This window comes from Penaeus vannamei, chromosome 23, assembly GCF_042767895.1.
Source record: "Penaeus vannamei isolate JL-2024 chromosome 23, ASM4276789v1, whole genome shotgun sequence".
Lineage (NCBI taxonomy): Eukaryota > Metazoa > Arthropoda > Malacostraca > Decapoda > Penaeidae > Penaeus > Penaeus vannamei.
Window position 1 is genome coordinate 12,794,997 of NC_091571.1, and position 17,500 is coordinate 12,812,496.

General features: G+C 50.7%; 1 protein-coding gene across 6 annotated transcripts in view; it reads right to left on the reverse strand.

Annotated features, from left to right (window-relative positions):
- LOC113823536 (protein Shroom) overlaps nt 1-17,500 on the reverse strand; it is a 581,762-nt gene that overhangs the window by 53,686 nt on the left and 510,576 nt on the right. For 5 of the 6 annotated variants that reach the window (XM_070137718.1, XM_070137715.1, XM_070137716.1 and 2 more), the window contains one exon: nt 8,695-9,477. The exons of the other annotated variant lie outside the window; for it this stretch is intronic. In XM_070137718.1, coding sequence (XP_069993819.1) covers nt 8,695-9,477 — 783 coding nt within the window. The remainder of the gene's footprint in view (nt 1-8,694; nt 9,478-17,500) is intronic. 6 annotated transcript variants of the gene reach the window in all.

A 17,500-nucleotide genomic window follows, 5' to 3' on the forward strand; every position in this document is an offset into this window, starting at 1 on the left:
CGACCAGCAATACTCTTCTTGTATTTTTTTTCTGACGTTTCATGGTTTTAACTCGTTCGTCGCAATGTTGAGACCACTTTGAGGTCCTGCTTTAAAAAATAATACGCTTATTTATAGAGAACTTGGAATGGTTTCAATCCATGGCTCACTTGTGTCTTTTCCCTATGATAAAATGATACATATACGCGTGAGTGCACACTGTGTGTGTGTTTGTGTGTGCATGTTTGTGCGTGAGTGTGTGCGTGTGCGTGTGCGTGTGCGTGTGTGTGTGTGTGTGTGTGTGTGTGTGTGTGTGTGTGTGTGTGTGTGTGTGTGTGTGTGTGTGTGTGTGTCCGTGTGCGTGTGCGGTGCGTGTATGTGTGCGTATAGTGTAGTGTACTGTGTGTGTTGCGCGTGAGTGTGTGTGGTGTGTGTCTGTTGTGTGTGAAAGTGTGAGCGTGAGTATCAATGTAAGTGTAAGTGTGAACGTGACTGAATATGTGTGAGTATGATCGCAGTTGTGATTGTGAGTGTGAATCTGAGAGCGAGTAAGTGAGTGAATATGTGCGCGTGCGGTCTATAAAGAAGGAAGTGATGTTTGAGGAAGTGCCTTTTTGCCTCCGCGGAGGTGAAGAAGCAGAAAAATGTCCAATGCTGACGAAAGCCGAGACGACAGCCAAGACGGCGCGTCCTTCTTCTGCCGCGAGTCGCCTAATCGTGCGAACGCAGGCGAACGACGGAGGGAAATTCCCTAATGAAAAAAGGGATGGCGACGACGGGATATTCTGCGGCCGCGACGCCCTCTACCTGTGAGAACTTCCCGCCCGAGTCATCTGATCATGACGCGCCAACAACGGCGGCTTTTCTCATGAGGTCGCTCAGTTTCCTCCGGCGAGATGACACGAGTTGCACAACATTCGCAGCAGAGGAAATACAACCATTCTACACTTACAAAAAACATTTACCGAGAAAATATTAAATGCAACTCTCAAACACTCAACGAATATACTGCGGACGACTAAGGGCGAGCGACGGACCAGCCGAAGCGCCCCAGCGACGACCCGCGCTGGCGTTCCTTACGGTAAGGAGCAGCGCAAGGCCGAACCGCAGCCCCAAAGGCCACGACCCGCCTTCCTCCGCGACACAAAGGGGGGCGGGGCCGCGGATCCTGCTGGCTCTGTTACAGATTCTTGTGGTCGCTTTCCCTGGTGCGCGCAAAGGGATCCGCGGAGCACAGGAGACACTGACGCCCTATTGTGTCGCCTGATAGAGACAACGACGGGATCCGCTCCACTCTTACTCCGACAGGAAAATGATCGGGGCGTTGTGGGCGCGGAGACAAAGGGTTCGCGCGATCCAATTGGCGATTAAAGCTGATCAGAAACTTTCTAGCTAAAAACAGGCGGCAGCAACATGCACCGAAAATGCAATATACTTTCTCGCTATTAACGCTCCACTTTTATCGCAATTATGAGGGTGCCTGATGAGGAGCAATTAAGACGATAAAAGCTCTGAGACTGACAGACGACAAAAGTAACAGGAAAATATGCTCTTCAAAAATTATTACTAATAATCTAAGTAGATGCATATATATGTGTATATGTAGATATATTAATCAACCGATCTATATCGATTACCATAAACATGAGGCAAAACAAGCTGAATAAACACATCTGCAAGCATCACTGCTAATATCAACAAACTAGAGGTTGCATTGCAAGGATGTGGCGAGACAAGCCAAGACGGGAAGACGCGAATTTAACGTGAGAGAGAGACTGACATGGAGTATGCCAAAGCACAAAAATAGTAGGGTGTGTAAGGAACGCCGGGAACAGAAGCCACAAGAGGAAAAAGAAAGAAGAGGAGAGAAGAAGAGGGCCGAATGCCTCATGCTGTAAACCGATCATCCATCTCCTTGTGGCTGTTGCAGACCGCATGCGGCCCGCGCCTCCCTTCCCCTTGCCGTCAGCGCCGCCTCCTATGGCAGCCTCGCGCCCTTCACGTTGCGAGGAACTGAAGGATAAAATGACCAAGGCAGAAATGCGGGGACGCCAAGGATGCTTCTTTTCGGCCAGAAAGGATGCGTTTGCGGGCAGCAAAGAATAGTGCAGGCCAATGCAGGTCGGAGCCAAAAGAAATAACGGTACACTAAATATGCACGGCATGCTTACGCAGACCCAACTTGAATTTCCACTTAGGTTAGGCCGTTGGTACAGGATGCAAGGGAAGCGTGAGTGGAAGGCAAGGGAGAGGGAAGAGCTGGGGAAGGGAAGGTAAAGGAGGAGGATGGGGAAGGGGACAAACGACGGGGAGGAGGAAGGGGACGGGAGGAAAAGGGAGGTGGTGAAGTTGAAGCAAAACGAGAAAGGAAGAGAAATGAGAAAAAGAAGTGCAAGAAACACGAGAAAGGAAGAGAAAGGAGAGGGGAAGAGGAACGAGGTGGGAAAGGGGTAGGGGAAGGCGCAAATGAAATAGAATGGAAGGGGAAGGGGTATAGAAATGAAAGAGGGTCCGGGGGAGTGGGGAGGAGAGCGAGGCAGCACCCTCGCGTAGTGTCTGCTTCTGAAGGCGGCGGGAGACAAGATCCGCTCCCGGACACGCCACATGGGGAAAGTCACGATTCACGCGCGCCCAAAGCGTTTGAGAAACAATAACGACTCGAGAAACTTAACAAGAGCAAAACAATGACTCTCGGACACGTCTGTCGGTGAATTAAGTTTGGAAACGCCTGGTTAAGCGAGCACACACGGGGCGCTTCGGTTTGCAGAGATACGCGTCAGGCAAACATCGTCAGCAAATGTGACCTTCAAGACATCCTCTTCACTGCTGATATATTATACTAAAATAACACGAACCCCGACAGTGGGTCTTGGATTTCAGATTGCACCGTCAACAACATATGCTGCCTCCAGGGTGTCGCCAGAGCAGCAGCAGTGCGGGGGCGGAGCCAAGGAATAAGGAAGAGGCAAAAGCAGTAGGAGTAATAGCAGGGGAGGAGTAGCTAAGTCATTTAAATCCTTCGCATCCTGGCACTCCCCTCTACAGCGAATCTGCATAAGTATCGTCTAAGGAAACCCTACTCGGCGCTGCCCTGCTGTCAGTCGGTCAACGCGACGCAGCTGCAGCAGGTGGCGGGCGCAGGCACAGACAGGTGTGGTGCGGCCACGTGCCCCGGCGGAAAAGGGGAAGGGTCAGTGGAAAGGAAGGGGTGGGTGCGTGGGAGGCAGAGGGGGCGGTGATGGGGTTTAAATGATAGGGGCGTCCATGCGTGCACGTGGCAGAGACAGAGGAGGATGGAAGTGCGGGCGCGGTCAGAGGGGGTGGAACGGGCGAGGGAGACGGAATAGGAAAGGACAGCTAATTATAGCCATTGCCTGGCGAGCGTATGCGTGAAGACGGGGTATAGATAAAACATGCGGGTGGGCAGAGGGAACTGGGGGGGGGGGATGCAGGTGAGTGGGCGAGGAATGAGGAGTGAGGTTGGTGGGGGAGTGCGCTTGGAGGACAAAGCAGCTGCACATGTTGTTACGCCATAAAGTGGCAACAGAGAAATCAATAAAACACTCTAAACCTTTCCCTGAGGAAAATCAGCGATCGCCATCACTTATCACCGAGTAATTAAGAACGATACAGAACACGGTCTCGTCCGGTCACATAAAACTCGATTGTCATCCTCAAAAGGCTACTAAAGGCACGGCACTGAAATTTCTTTTCCTTCAAAGTACTAATACTAATGGCGTAATATTTATTTTTTCTCAAAGAGGAAACAAATCAAACTAACACCACACTATACACAGTAGTTATCAGAATGTCACATTGCGATAAGAACACGATAATCCCTACACAGTGAGCCATGTCAAACAACCATCCCAGGTGGTACTCGGCACATCAAAATCTTCTGTCACTGTAAACACATACACTAACGCACTCCAATAAGTGTTCCGGGAGCGACGCAGCGCGGTTCCTTACATACTCAGAGACGATAGACGACTGGCCCGGAACGTTGCGTCAAACCCTGAGCCCGCGCGACACGAGGGGTGACCACTTCGGATATTTTTCTCTTCCAATATTTTCTGCTGTTTTTCTTCATCCCAACCGTCACTCACATTCTTAAGACCATTGGAGGATATACTTTAAACTTAAGAATGCAAGGAGGCTCTAGGATATCTACCTGTTTGAAGTTAAAAAACACTTGGGAAACCTACATGAAAAGCATTAAGCAGGTGAAGGTACAGGTACAGGCATAGGTGGAGCTTGGCAAAAGTGGCGATGGTACACTGATAACAACGTCTATAACAGACTTAAAATTCTACCGTAACAGCAACAGTAATGGTGAAAGCAATACAGGCGCAGAAGCAAAACTAGCACAACCGTGAGCAAATACAACATGCGTGCCAAAGAATAATACTGAGAGGAGAGATTAAGTCATTTTTAAATGAGAGAATAATTTATGAGCAGCCGTTTAACTTTGGTGATAATGTGTCTGTAACCGCAAATACAAATTTCCCCAATAAATATACATTTAAACGAGTTAGCACTATCATCGCCTCATTTTTTGAAGCTTGCACACTTCCACTTTCAGTGTCTCCATGATAAAATACAGCACGCATCATTCGGCACAAAATAAAGCCGCAAAACTCTCACAGTCTCGGCAAAGACTCATAAATTCATACAGCTGCGACAACGAACGAAGGCAGTCACGGCGGATGACTCTTAAGACGTTATGGACTGCGATTGGAAATTGGAAATCACGGGTTCGGTTTCCCTGCGCCGCCCGCACGCCAACTGCCTGGCAACTTCCGAAGGCCGCCCACACTCAGAGGGAACAATGCAAGATGAATAAACATACATGTAAGAATGAGAATCCGTGGAAAAGCCCCTTGTCAGCACGGAGGAGGCGGAAAAAGAGGAGAAGGAAGAGTGGGAAAAAAGGTAAAGAAAAAAGGAGACAGTCTGAAGGATACTGTGGGGACGAACAATGCCTCTCCGTATACCGCACATAGTGTATCGGCAAGCATCCAGAGAGATAAGGCAGTGACGAAGTAAAACGTGGAAAGGGCACGAGTTTGATGTTAATTGTGAAGCGACAGGAAATCCCACACGAAGAACCACGGACCACACACACCCGCGGAGGAGCACGGCAGGGAAACGAGGAAATCCTGCTCCAATGGCACGCTACGGTGACTAAAAGTGCCAGAAGGGACAAGACAGACTGACAGACACACACATACGCCTCGGGCTTCGTAAACCAGGAACCACGGCCGCCGCGTCGCCGGAGGAAGTGGTCGAGGGTTGCTAACATCATCCCTCTCCCGCCCGTAATGAACTCATTAGCCTTCGCTGCGACACAGAACTCTACGGACCACCGCTGCCACCTTCTGCTGATCAGCCGCTTCGCCGACGTAATGGTCAGAATTGTTTAGTCTAACTCTCGATCTGTGTCTCCAGCCTGTTACTTCTATGAACAAGCACCTCAATTTCTGTTTTTCTCAATGGAGTTGTCTTCGTTTGAGTTTGTGTTTGTAGTTTTTTCAGAATATTTGTATCCACATATTTGTACGTCACTGGGAACAAATACGCAAAGGAAAGGCTGTAACCTTGGATGAAGAAAATTACACGAACTAGTTTCTAACAACCATCATGAACGAAAAGGCCTTACGAAATCACAAACCGTAAGTAGTGCCCACATCTCGGATCATGTATTAACTTTATCTTCGGAACATTCGTTAATAAACGTCTGCAGCGACACATGAGGTCATCACAGCACTGATCACGCCAAGGGATCGCACGAAGTAAGAAAAAAATCAGCTGCACCCTTTAAAAGCAAAAGCCCCCCCTCCCCCTTCTCCCCTCGAAAAGCAATCTATCCGCTTCCCTTGTCCTGTCTTTCCAAAAATATGGCTGACCATACAAACCCTCCCCTGACAAGAGAGAGAACGCTCGTCCTTTTTTAACAACTTTCACTTGTCGGATCACAGCTAAAAAGGGGGAGAGCGCACAGGTAAAACCGTACAGGTAATGCGCGTGTGAAAGTGGCGTACATTGTATGCGTATGCGACTGTTACAAAGGCTTTATACGGTCTAGGGGCTTGCATAAAGTAGGCCTTCTCCCTCCCCGCCCCCGCCCCCACACCCAGGCCCGCATCACAACAGACGCCCACCTGAGGCTGCTTCGCTTCTGTTTCCCGTTCATTGTCACATTCATCCCCCGTGGCTCCGCTCTCCCGCTGCCTCGGCCTCATCACGGTGCCGGCAAAGCGCTTACTCCCGGACCCGTGGAAGCAACTCTGGAATCCTCAGAGCGCCCAGCTATAACGGAGGATCCTTGGCGTCGTTTTCTCAGAGAACTTCTCCGTGGGGCGCCGTCCTTTCCGACCTTTGACCCCAGTCTCCCCCATAGCGTGAACACGGACGAATATGTATTCCTATAATATTATATGTTGGACATTAATCTTTTCTAACCATCTTACTGCCAATAGTGTAAAATTCTCTGATTTCTGTCTATCTGCATAACTGTTTAAATGTTTTATTTTGAATATTTTTACAAATCTGCATTATACGAAAGTGTCTATCCAACACTACATAAAATAAATCTGTCTACATATCAATATTTCTACCTACGAGATTAGCTACCTACGGGTTCTACAAATTTACATACATATAAAAGATAAAGGTTATCCCCCAGGCAAAAAAATCTACCCGGAGTGTTATGGCCTCACACCCCATGACCCCTCCGTCCGTATCGCACAGCCATCCTCCCCCCTGGTGACCGGCAGACTTCCCCGGGGTGAATTAATACGCCAGCCTTGTCGGAGCTCCCCCAGGGCTCGCCCATCGACCGAACCCCTGACTTCCTCGGAAAAACAAACCCACCCTCCTCCTCCATCCGGCGACGAAACGGAGAAACACCCACACAGGAGCCCCGCGAGCCGTGAGCCGCGAGGCAGGTGTGCGTGTCTGTCATAAAAGGCAGGTGCTTGTCGGCGACGAAGTGGCGGGCGGAGGCGGCCCGACCCCGCGCCGTGACCGCAGCCGCTCCACGCTCTGCCGCCGGAGTGTGTTACGGCGCCGCGACTTCTTATCCCCGCCTCGGAGGAATCCTTCACGCCTTCCAAGAGGACGATGTCCGCCACGCTCCGCTCTTCCCCGTCTGAGGTCCGTGCGCGCCCGAGGGAACGCTCGGGGAAGGAAAGTACAAAGGGATGAAGAGGAAGAAGGGGGAGGGAGGAAAAGCACGAAACGAGAGAAATGACGATCTGACACAGGGGAGCAAAGGAGGAGGAACGGGAGGAGGGAGCAAGAGGCAAAGCGCAATAGCCTTGTGAAGAGAGAGGGAAGCAAAGGGGCACAACGTGAATCGGCTGAACACCTGTGGAAATGTTCCGATCTGTGAAAGATAGACACACATATGCACTCTTCCACGCATACACACTAACAAACACACACACACACACACTCTCACACTTACACTCGGAAGCACGCACGCGCGCAAACACACACACACACACACATAATCACTCACTAAACTCACTCACTCACACACTCACTCACCCACTCTCTCATTCACTAAACTCACTCGATCTCTCACTCACTCACTCACGCACTCACTCTCACCAATTATAATGGTCGGAAATTACAAACATCTGACTGACCACCAAGCGAAACCATCACTGTAGCATCGTGTAGCAATCACAGCAACAACGTCCTGCGTCGGGAAGACCACAGAACTGGAAAAGGAGGGAGGAGGAGGGGGAGGCGGTGGGGGAGAGGGGAGAGAGGAGAGAAGAGGGGAGAGGGGACAGGGGAGGGAGGATTGGAGGAGGGAGAGGGGAGGGAGGATTGGAGGGGGAGAGGGGAGGGAGGATTGGAGAGGGGAGAGGGGAGAGAGGAGAGAAGAGGGGGGAGGGGAGGGAGGATTGGAGGGGGGAGAGGGGAGAGGGGACAGGGGAGGGAGGATTGGAGGGGGGAGAGGGGGGGATTGGAGGGGGGAGAGGGGAGGGAGGATTGGAGGGGGAGAGGGGAGGGAGGATTGGAGGGGGGGAGGGGAGGGAGGATTGGAGTGGGGAGAGGGGAGGGAGGGAGGATTGGAGGGGGGAGAGGGGAGGGAGGATTGGAGGGGGAGAGGGGAGGGAGGACTGGAGGGGGGTGAGGGGAGGGAGGATTGGAGAGGGGAGGTAAGACTGGAGGGAGAGAGGGGAGGGAGGATTGGAGGGAGAGAGGGGAGGGAAGATTGGAGAGGGGAGAGGGGAGGGAGGATTGGAGGGGGGGGAGGGGGGAGAGGGGAGGGAGGATTGGAGGGGGAGAGGGAAAGGAGGAATGAAGGGGTGAGAGGGGAGTGAGGAGGGGAGAAGAGGGTGTCTTGCAATGAGCATCGTGAGAAAACCGTCCTGCGTTTTTCCCAGTCCCAAGCCAAACGTCCGGGCTGCGCATGTCGAGGACAATAATCAGCGCGCAAGTGTGTCCTCAGGAAGAACGACCCGCGCAGTCTTATTTTTTCTTTTTTTTTCGCACCAACCAACAGGTCCTTAAATTTGCTAAATCTAAAATATGAAAGCCAACAGATATATTCTAGATACGAAATGGAAGTGAACAGGAAATACAAGAACAGAAGAATGGCACTAGGCACTGCAAGCGCGAGGCTTTCCCGGCTCGAGTGCCAGTGAGATGACAAGAGGGGCACAGTGCCATCAAAGGCAAGACGCTCAGGCTACTTACTGCGGCGTGATGATGTTCTTGGAGGCATCCCGTGGCACAGGCGGGGGCGTGCCCGTGAGGCGCTCTCGCGGGGGGGAATCAGGAGGCACGGGCGGTGCCTCGGTGGGAGGAGACGCCACCTCCGAGGGCGGGGGCGGGAGGGGGTCATCGTTGAGCACCACCTCGCCGTCAGTGACCGGCGGCGGCGGGGGCGGCGGGAGATCGGGAGTGGAGGAGCGGGACGTCGGGCTCGTGGGCGCCACTAAGTGGGCGGCGTGAGCGGGCGAGGTGTGGAGGCGGGCTGTGCGGGGGGACCGCGGCGGCCGTGGGGAGCCGGGTGTAGGCGCCGCCGCTGGCGCTGCCGAGGCGGGCGCCACTGGGGCCGCGGACGTCGCTTCCGGAGATTTGGGCGGGTCAGGGGCCGGGGGCTTGCGGTAGTAGTATGGGCGTGCGGGCGAGAGATTCCGCAGCTCATTGGCCGACTCTTCTATCCGCCGCAACTCCGATTCATTGCTGCCTTTTTCAGTGTGGGCGTTGGGGTGGGCGGAGGGCGCCGCGCTGCCGTGGGCGGCCGACGGGCCATTGTGTGCGTTGGCGGCGTCGGCGTTCGGCCCGTGGAAGAGCGAGCGCAGGGTGGGCTTCTTGGGAGGGCGCTCTGGCGGGCGCGGGGGCGGCTCATCGTGGGCAGGAGGGGGTAGGGAGGGCGGCTTGGGCGGCTCGCTCTGGAGGGGCGGGAAGGGGGCGAGGTCTGACGCGGGGAGGATCCCCTCGAGGAGACCCCTGCTGGGCGGAGCACGGCTCGAGCTGCAACAAACAACACTACATTAGCACTACAGCACTAACTACAGCGAATGCCAAAGGGATTACATTGGCTGCGTCTACTTCACAACAGCTGGGTTTCTTAATCTAGCAAATGCACAATCTTGATCTACTGTTAGGCCTACTATGCATCAAAATTACAGCTGTTGCATTTAAAAGGTTATTTTGCAATTGCAACTTAAAATAATAAGAGAGTAATGTACCAAATACTATAATAATAACCAAAAATTCACAAACGTATTTAGCTTTGCAAATAAAAACTATTACAAAATGATGAATGGTAAACAGAGACGGGGAAGAACATGTTTCGCTTATCGGGTTCAAATCCAACAACCCACATTCTATCTCCCGGCGGCTCCCTTCCGCTTCCCTCCCTCCCTCCCTCCCTCCCTCCCTTCCTCCCTCAACTCCTCCCTCCCTCCCGTTCTCCCTTCCGCTTCCCTCCCGCTCTCCCTTCCGCCCCACTCCTCCCTCCTGTGTGTCATAACTGTGCCAAGCGCCAAACAAACGGCCTCACGCTAACAAAGAATTCACACACACCCTTTTACCGGGTTTGGAAATTCGCTCGGCTCTATAGGCTGTCTACCTGATGGTCACCTGCATCGCCCCTTCCGTCTTCCGCTCACCAATCTCGGGGTTTTCCTGTTTCCTCCGTCACCTCTCTCGCCATCTTGCCCCCAACCATCCCTTGCAACCGCTCCCCTTCCCAGGATATCACTTGTGTAAATATTTGGATGAAAGAAGAGAGCTGCAGATATAACCAGGTACATAAAGTTCGTTTCGCCGTCTGACATGGTTCTAAATCCGTTCCGCGTGTCCTTTCTATCTCCCTTTGCCATTCTGGTATCAGTAAAATGTGATAAAGGATAAAATACGGCTTTAGAATTTCCCTCCATGTCTCCACGAGATATTAATTAATAAAAATACAAAAAAAGTTACGGCAAAAATAAAAATATTCTTCTTGGTCATGTCTATCAATTCATAATAAGTGAAGATAATTGATAATTGGCAATTATACAGCAACTCATACTCAAAAATGATCAAGTAAAAAGTCGGTAGCCAGTAAATTTTAGTATGCCCTAAAAGTGGACAGGTCTTGCAGCCAGGCGCTCCGTTTTCTGTGATGGTAAACAATGGTAAATGTTTCCAATTGAAGCGTAGACGTTAACATTTTGGCGAAAATTGCGGTCTCTCAGCGGTCGTCTTCATTATATGGCCAGCGGTTGACTTTCTCGTAATCAGGTAAATTACCATTATTAACTTTTATTCCCAAGATGAATATATAACAATGAGTCCATATTTTGAGATTAGAAATCCAAAGAAAACCGTTGTGTTACGACGGCAGTACCTCCGACTCTCGTATCTCATACCTCATTCCCACTCCACTCTGTTTATGCATTCCGGAAAGGAGAGTCAGAAGTGCCACTTGTAAATATCCTCAAGTAGAGATACTGCGAGGTTACGAGGGATGAGGAGAGTAATAACGGTTAAAAGAATCAACAAAAGGTTAGATAAGAAGTTACATAAGCATACAAAAATAAAGTAACAGACCAAGAAAATGATAAGGACTGACTTGAACCGTGAAGATATAGGTTAAGGAAGAAGAGAAATAGCATGAGAGATGCGCACTGATTCACAATATAACGTCCAAGTCTATCTTTAACCCCCTCCCCCCTTCTCCCTACTATCTAGTTCTTCATGGTGAACTCTGGTATTCTTGAGAGTTGTATTTTCGTCTTGACATTTATTCCCGTCACTTATGATTTACCAATAAACTTCCGGGAGTGAGATTAGCAATCTTTAGCCCTAAACAATCTTCTGATTATAACAACATATCGCTTTTAAAATTAGTACGCACAACACACAGTTGTATGAATATGCAAATTCCACGACCGTTGGACTACGTACTAATCTTTCGCGTTTCACGTTTGAAGGACGTCCTAGACACAAAGAAATATCCAGAAATAAAACTGCGCTGATTCACCGCACAAAATACAGCACATTGTTTCCCCTCGAGTAAATAAATAGACTTTTTTCCTTTTGAGTAAACAAATACAGAACGAAAATTTCCTTCGGTAAATAAATACAAGCCTTAAGCCCTTGTCTCAAGAAGTCAATAATAAATCGAACAGAGAAACAATGAAGATTTCGTAATGTTGACTCAATCCGAGCCATGGATATCCTCCACATTAATCCAATCTTAAATCAGGAATCATCATTCAGGAAATCTTCACGACTATGATCACCCCCGTTAATCCGAGACCTTTAATCCCATGTTCCCCGACGATACGTGACCATCATGGCGGCCTTTTTTCCCGGTCACACAATGTAGGCTCTGGCGAGGCAAAAAAATAAAGAAAAAGAAGAAAAAGAGGGCGGATGATGGCCGACCACAGGCGCCTTTGCCTCGCCTCTACACTCCGAAATGTCACGGTCCAGCATTTCACGGATATACATAAATTGCATCAGTCACGCGACATTTGCCTCTATCCGAACTTCGACAGCCTTCACCGTCGTGACGTAGACGCAGTGGGTTTAGATCTGTTAATTAATCTTAAAAAAAGGTCACCGCATTTTATGCAATCGGAGGAAAAACTGGCATCGAGAGTAGGTTCATGGCGGCGGAGGAGGCGCCAGAACACGAGCCAGTTTGGTCGGGCGAGACTGGAAGCCTCCTCTGTGACCGGCTTCCTTTTTCCTTTTTATCCATTCTCTTGAACCTGGTCCCGTGTCGTAACTCAGCGAATTTCGAAAGACATTCACTTTTTTAGCCTTAAAATGATGTTGGTGAAGTGTTTATTGGCGATCGAATCGGCTGAGCGAGGGCGTAGCGGTGAGACAAGGTTTTTATGCGCGGCGGGCAAGACGAGTCTGTTTGCCGGGGGCGTGTCGATGAGGCAAGCAACAGGCCCAGAAGTACGGACCGGGGTGGGCGTGGGCGGCTTCGTGTCTGACGAATGGTGTCGTTTGCATGAGAATTAGACGGAACGGGGAAGTTCAGGATACACTGGTCGAAAAATAAATCGAAGAAATGGAGAAGAGGAGGAAGAAAGAACAACCACAACCCACAGAATAAATAATGAGATTCAACAAACACACGCTACTCAGGAAATGTTCGTTGATTTTTCATAATTATCAACAAACGGTTTCCTGTAACGCGAAGGCCACGGAGCGCTGGGGAAAAGGGGCGGAAGTGAAGGGGCAAGAAGAGGAGACGAAGAACAAAGAACACAACGAGAGGAAACAGGGAGATGATGCAAATCAGACAAGACAACAGAAATGCGGCAACACGAAGACCAGAAAATTAAAAGAAAACATCACGAGGAAATAAAGATTTCGTCAAAACAGGCTCCTGGGAGAACATTGCGCGAGGTAAGAATGGTGAGAGATGACCAGAAAAAATAAGACGTGTCCTTCTCGGCCGCCAGTTAACTCGAGTATCTCGTTTTAAGTCTCCTGACCAGTGCAAGGCCAATGAGACGTTAAAAATAACGCCGAGAGCCGCAGAGACAAGAGGTAAGGGCTTCTTAAGCCTTTCTCTCTATTCACTCCACCATAACCACAACTGAATCCTTTTTACATTCGAGCCAAGAGCTTGAGGCTTAAAATCAAAGCATTCCTACACGACACACGATTTTCTCAACGCTCGAATATTCCTTCTCTTCATGTCCCCGGGTATAAAAAAAATGTGTTGTTATAATCATTCATGCGATATCGCCTGCTTGCGGGCGTGTTCGGGGGCGGGGCCAGGCGCGGGCGTGCGTGTGGAGGAGTACAGCAGCATGCGCATGGGTGGGTGCGTTAATTCCCGCGGGTCTCAAACGCCCGGGCTTCAAGGGAGAATCATAACGGTTAGGTCTAGTGTTGCAGGGGCGTGAACTTGCGGAGATGGGCGTGCCAGCCTAGATAATCATCACAACCATGACCTCGCTCACCGCCCACGACATACATCCAGGCTCTTAATATACAATAATAAACCTTCAAAGCATAGTGCTTTTTGAATCAATAAACGGTACGTTACACGATTTCTCACTGTATACACGCACACACGCGTGTCTGTGTGCATGTGAGCGTGCGCACATAGATGGATAAAGACAAACCGATAGGCAGATATAGAGGCAAATTCATAGTTATACAGATAAACAGATAAATACATCAAAGCACGATGGCAGTATCACTGCCACTCTCTTTCTTGCGCTGAGATTAGGTAACTGCGAGGTGGAGGAGGGTCACGGCCGCTGCATGAACCGCGCATGACCCGCACGGATCAGGGATACATTCAGATCATGGCGCACGTGACCATTTTCGTAACTGCGGATCTGGCCATTGCAATGTTAAACGGCCTGGCTCTTTGTATCTTCCGTGTTCGCGTTGCTAACAGGCGGACGGGCGAAGAGAGAGCGTAGTAACTCCTCGCGGGAATGGAATATTAAGGCGAGGGTGTGTGGAGCGACACGCGGAGCCCCGGATGCAGCCAGAATAAAGGAAAAATAAAGGCGAAGCGAGAGGCGCACGTCGACTCCAATTAAGGGAGACTCCGCCCCTACACGGATGTGGAAGGGAGGGAGGGGCTGGCGCTATCAGGAAATACCTTACCGACAGAAAAAAAAGAAGTAAAGGGACCGGACACACACACCTACGGGGTAAATGAATGTAACATTCCGACGGCGGATTTGGGAGTGGCGCCCCACGTGCTTGGAACTCGAGGTTAAGTGAATGGGAGAGTGAACGCCGCCCTCGGGCCTCGGGAGATCCCTCGGCGACGCCAGCGGACCGGACCCGAGTCTGCGCGCCTACTCAACCATCACAAAGGTTCGTCGAGAGCGGTTCGCCAAGTCAAGGGTATATATGTATATAAAAAAAAAAAAAAAAACATCAGACGGCCAGGGCGTGACTGGTTCTATTCCCGTAATTTATTAAAGCGCGTGATACCCACGCTCCCAAGTACCCGGACGTCCAAACATAGAAGAGCAAGCACACGGGCATGAACAGTAAACAAACGCGCGCGCCGCAACCTCCCCCTATCCAGCCTGGTGCTGAACCGCGGGGGTCAGACAGGGTCAAGATCGTACGCCCCGAACACACGCGGGTCCCGTAACAAACAAAACACGGTTAGCACTTCGGAGGTCTGCTGCATTCGAGGCGCCGCGGATCACAAACGCTAAAGCCCGACCGCCACTCCGTCATATTCTTGGCCATTTTCTAGCTCGACCGCCTTCGCCGCCGCCTTCACCTGGCAGGACCGCAGACGCTCGACGGTTCCCGATTCTCCCAACCTACTTTCGCCGTGCCATGCATCATTCGCTGAGTAATGGGCCGATGCTACTGCGATTCCGGTTCTGCTGCCGTCGACGCGCATCGCAATGCAAGGGCGATCGGGGAAGCTGACACATAGACATAGAGACCTGGATAGTACTTGAATATCAATACAATCGCGTACAAGCAAACACAAACATGATCACATATGTACAAACACGATCAAACACAACAAAACAAAACAAAACAAACACACATACATACACACGCACACACACAGACACACACTCACACACACTCACACACTCACACACACACACACACACACACACACACACACACACACACACACACACACACACACACACACACACACACACACACACACACACACACACACACACACACACCAGAGAAAAGCGCCTCCGCACAGACAGCACAAGTCAGCTGGGGCAGTCATATACCCACAGCGCCGCCACAACACCGTCTCACTTTTGCCTAAAGAGTACCAAGAGCCGGATCTGATCCCGACGCGGGTTTCTCCTGGCGCTCTCCCTCCTACAGCGTCGCCCCCCCCCCCTCTTTCCTCCTTCAAGCACCAAGCCTCTCTTATCTCCCCCTTGCGCCATCTTGCTCTTCTCCACTTGCACTTGCGCATCTTTCCCTTCTTCCTTTTCAACATCCTTTGAACATCCTCCTACATTTTCTTTTTAAAGCCATACACGAATTCCAAGCCTCCACTCTCGGTTTTGCAAAATGGACGCGGTTTCCTTATAATTGGCGCACATAGTAAAACTTAATGGCGATAATTCGTCGCTTTCTCCCTCTCCACCGCGGTGACAATACCTGGCTCCAAACAAATAATTAAGCGAGAGCTTCTGGCAACACCACCTGGACGACATTTAACGTGCGACTCGTTCCAGCTGTCCGCCGTGTTATTATCCACGGCAGGCAGGGCCGCGCTCTTTCCCGATGATACGTGATATCGGCTTTATCACGTAGAGATAAGAAAAAGTGATGTGGGTCTGCGCCTCCATGTCATAATGTAACAGTATCGGCAGAGGTGAAGGCAACTGCGCGCCGTGCCAAGCGAACTGCCTCCTTCAGCCTCCGAGATGCAAGCCAGTCAGCGGTTCCTTATTAGTCCCAACGCCCACCACTGGCGACGGATGACCTTTGCTAGGCGGCACCCATCCTTCCAGCACTGCATCATATGTCTCCGCCTAACAGCATCTCTGCAGCTCCTCGGCGCACAGCCGCCACTCGGCCGGAGCCACAAATCACCCGAGCCGCGCTGCATAAGGAAGGGCGGGACGGTCCAGGTACAAGGATCAGGATCGTTATGCGCCAAATTTGCGTGAGCCGAAGCCCATGACTCATCCATCAATAAGGCTTGTCGAAAACATCTTGACTGAAAATACTACTTATCGGGGCTGGCTATGGCCGCTCCCAACGCCAGAAAAGCACTCCTAGATCTTTCTGTTTACGGCGCGGGGTTCTTCGCTGACCAAGTCGTGCGCAGTTTGCCCCGAGAATCGCGGAAGCACGAGTGCCTCTGCTGAAGGGGATAATGCAAGAGAAGCGATGCCCAAAAAAAGAGGGCGTGGAACATTAATATTATGGACAAAATTAATGTAGGCAAAAAATACAATTTGGGAGTCACCTGCCATACCTTAAGGTTAATGCGGCTGCACAGGACTTGGACTGCACGAAAAAGGTTATCCAATACCCATTTCCTAGCAAGGTCACCGCCATCACGTCTCCTACCGCAGGCGACCCAGCGACCTGCCTTCCCGCTGAACGTGATTAGCTTCGACCAAGGGCAGATGTCACTTTTCATGGCCTCTTCCTCTTTTAATTAATATTATCGCGTCTTTGCCACTCGAATTTCCTCTCCTAATGCTTAGATTCAGCCTTCCTCTTCCCCCCGACCTTTTCCCTCTCACGCTCCGCTTCCTAACAGTATCCCGATGGCATTCCGAAGCATAACTAGGCAAACCTCCCCAAATGCCACCATTCCCCTTCTCCGTGCAACCTAAAAAAGGGATCCCGGTAACTCCCCGGCTCCCGTGCGAGCCCCACGGAACCCATGGACAAGCCTAGCAAAATCCACAGGCAAAAACGTTGCGCTTTAAAGGTCGCGCGGCAGCATAATGTCAGCCAATCCAGGTGGCTCGAGAGGTGAGAGAGAGACGGCGGCCGCTACTGCTTGCCTCACACATGCTCCATCTGCATAATGCATTCCCTCACTTATCAAGCATATCCAAACACATCCAGATCAAAGCGATTAAGCGAGCCGTGTGCATTCGAGGTAGTAATGCGTTACTGCCGACTATCCGCCTAATAACGCAGTAACGACTTACCTGGCGGGGATGGATTGGTCACCGTGCTCTCTCGCCGCCGAAAGGAACTCGGAAATGCCGCATCCATTACAGAAGCCGATTTTGGACCAAAAGAAATATTTAACGATTCGTGAGTGACATGTGGATTGACTAAACGCGCTTTACTATGGGAAATCGCCCGAATAAAGCTGCTTTAGTACGTAAATATATGGATTCCCCCTTGGAACTGAAGCATGCGATGCCCGCTGACCAGGAACATATTCCTTCATGAAGCGCGTTGTCACAGTTACACTGACAAAAGACTGTCTAATCTAACACGTATGCTGTTGCAAAGACAGTCTTATCAATATTGCACCGTCACAATTTCCCTTTCACCATCATCAAGGGCTCACTGTACCTGAGGTATGAAG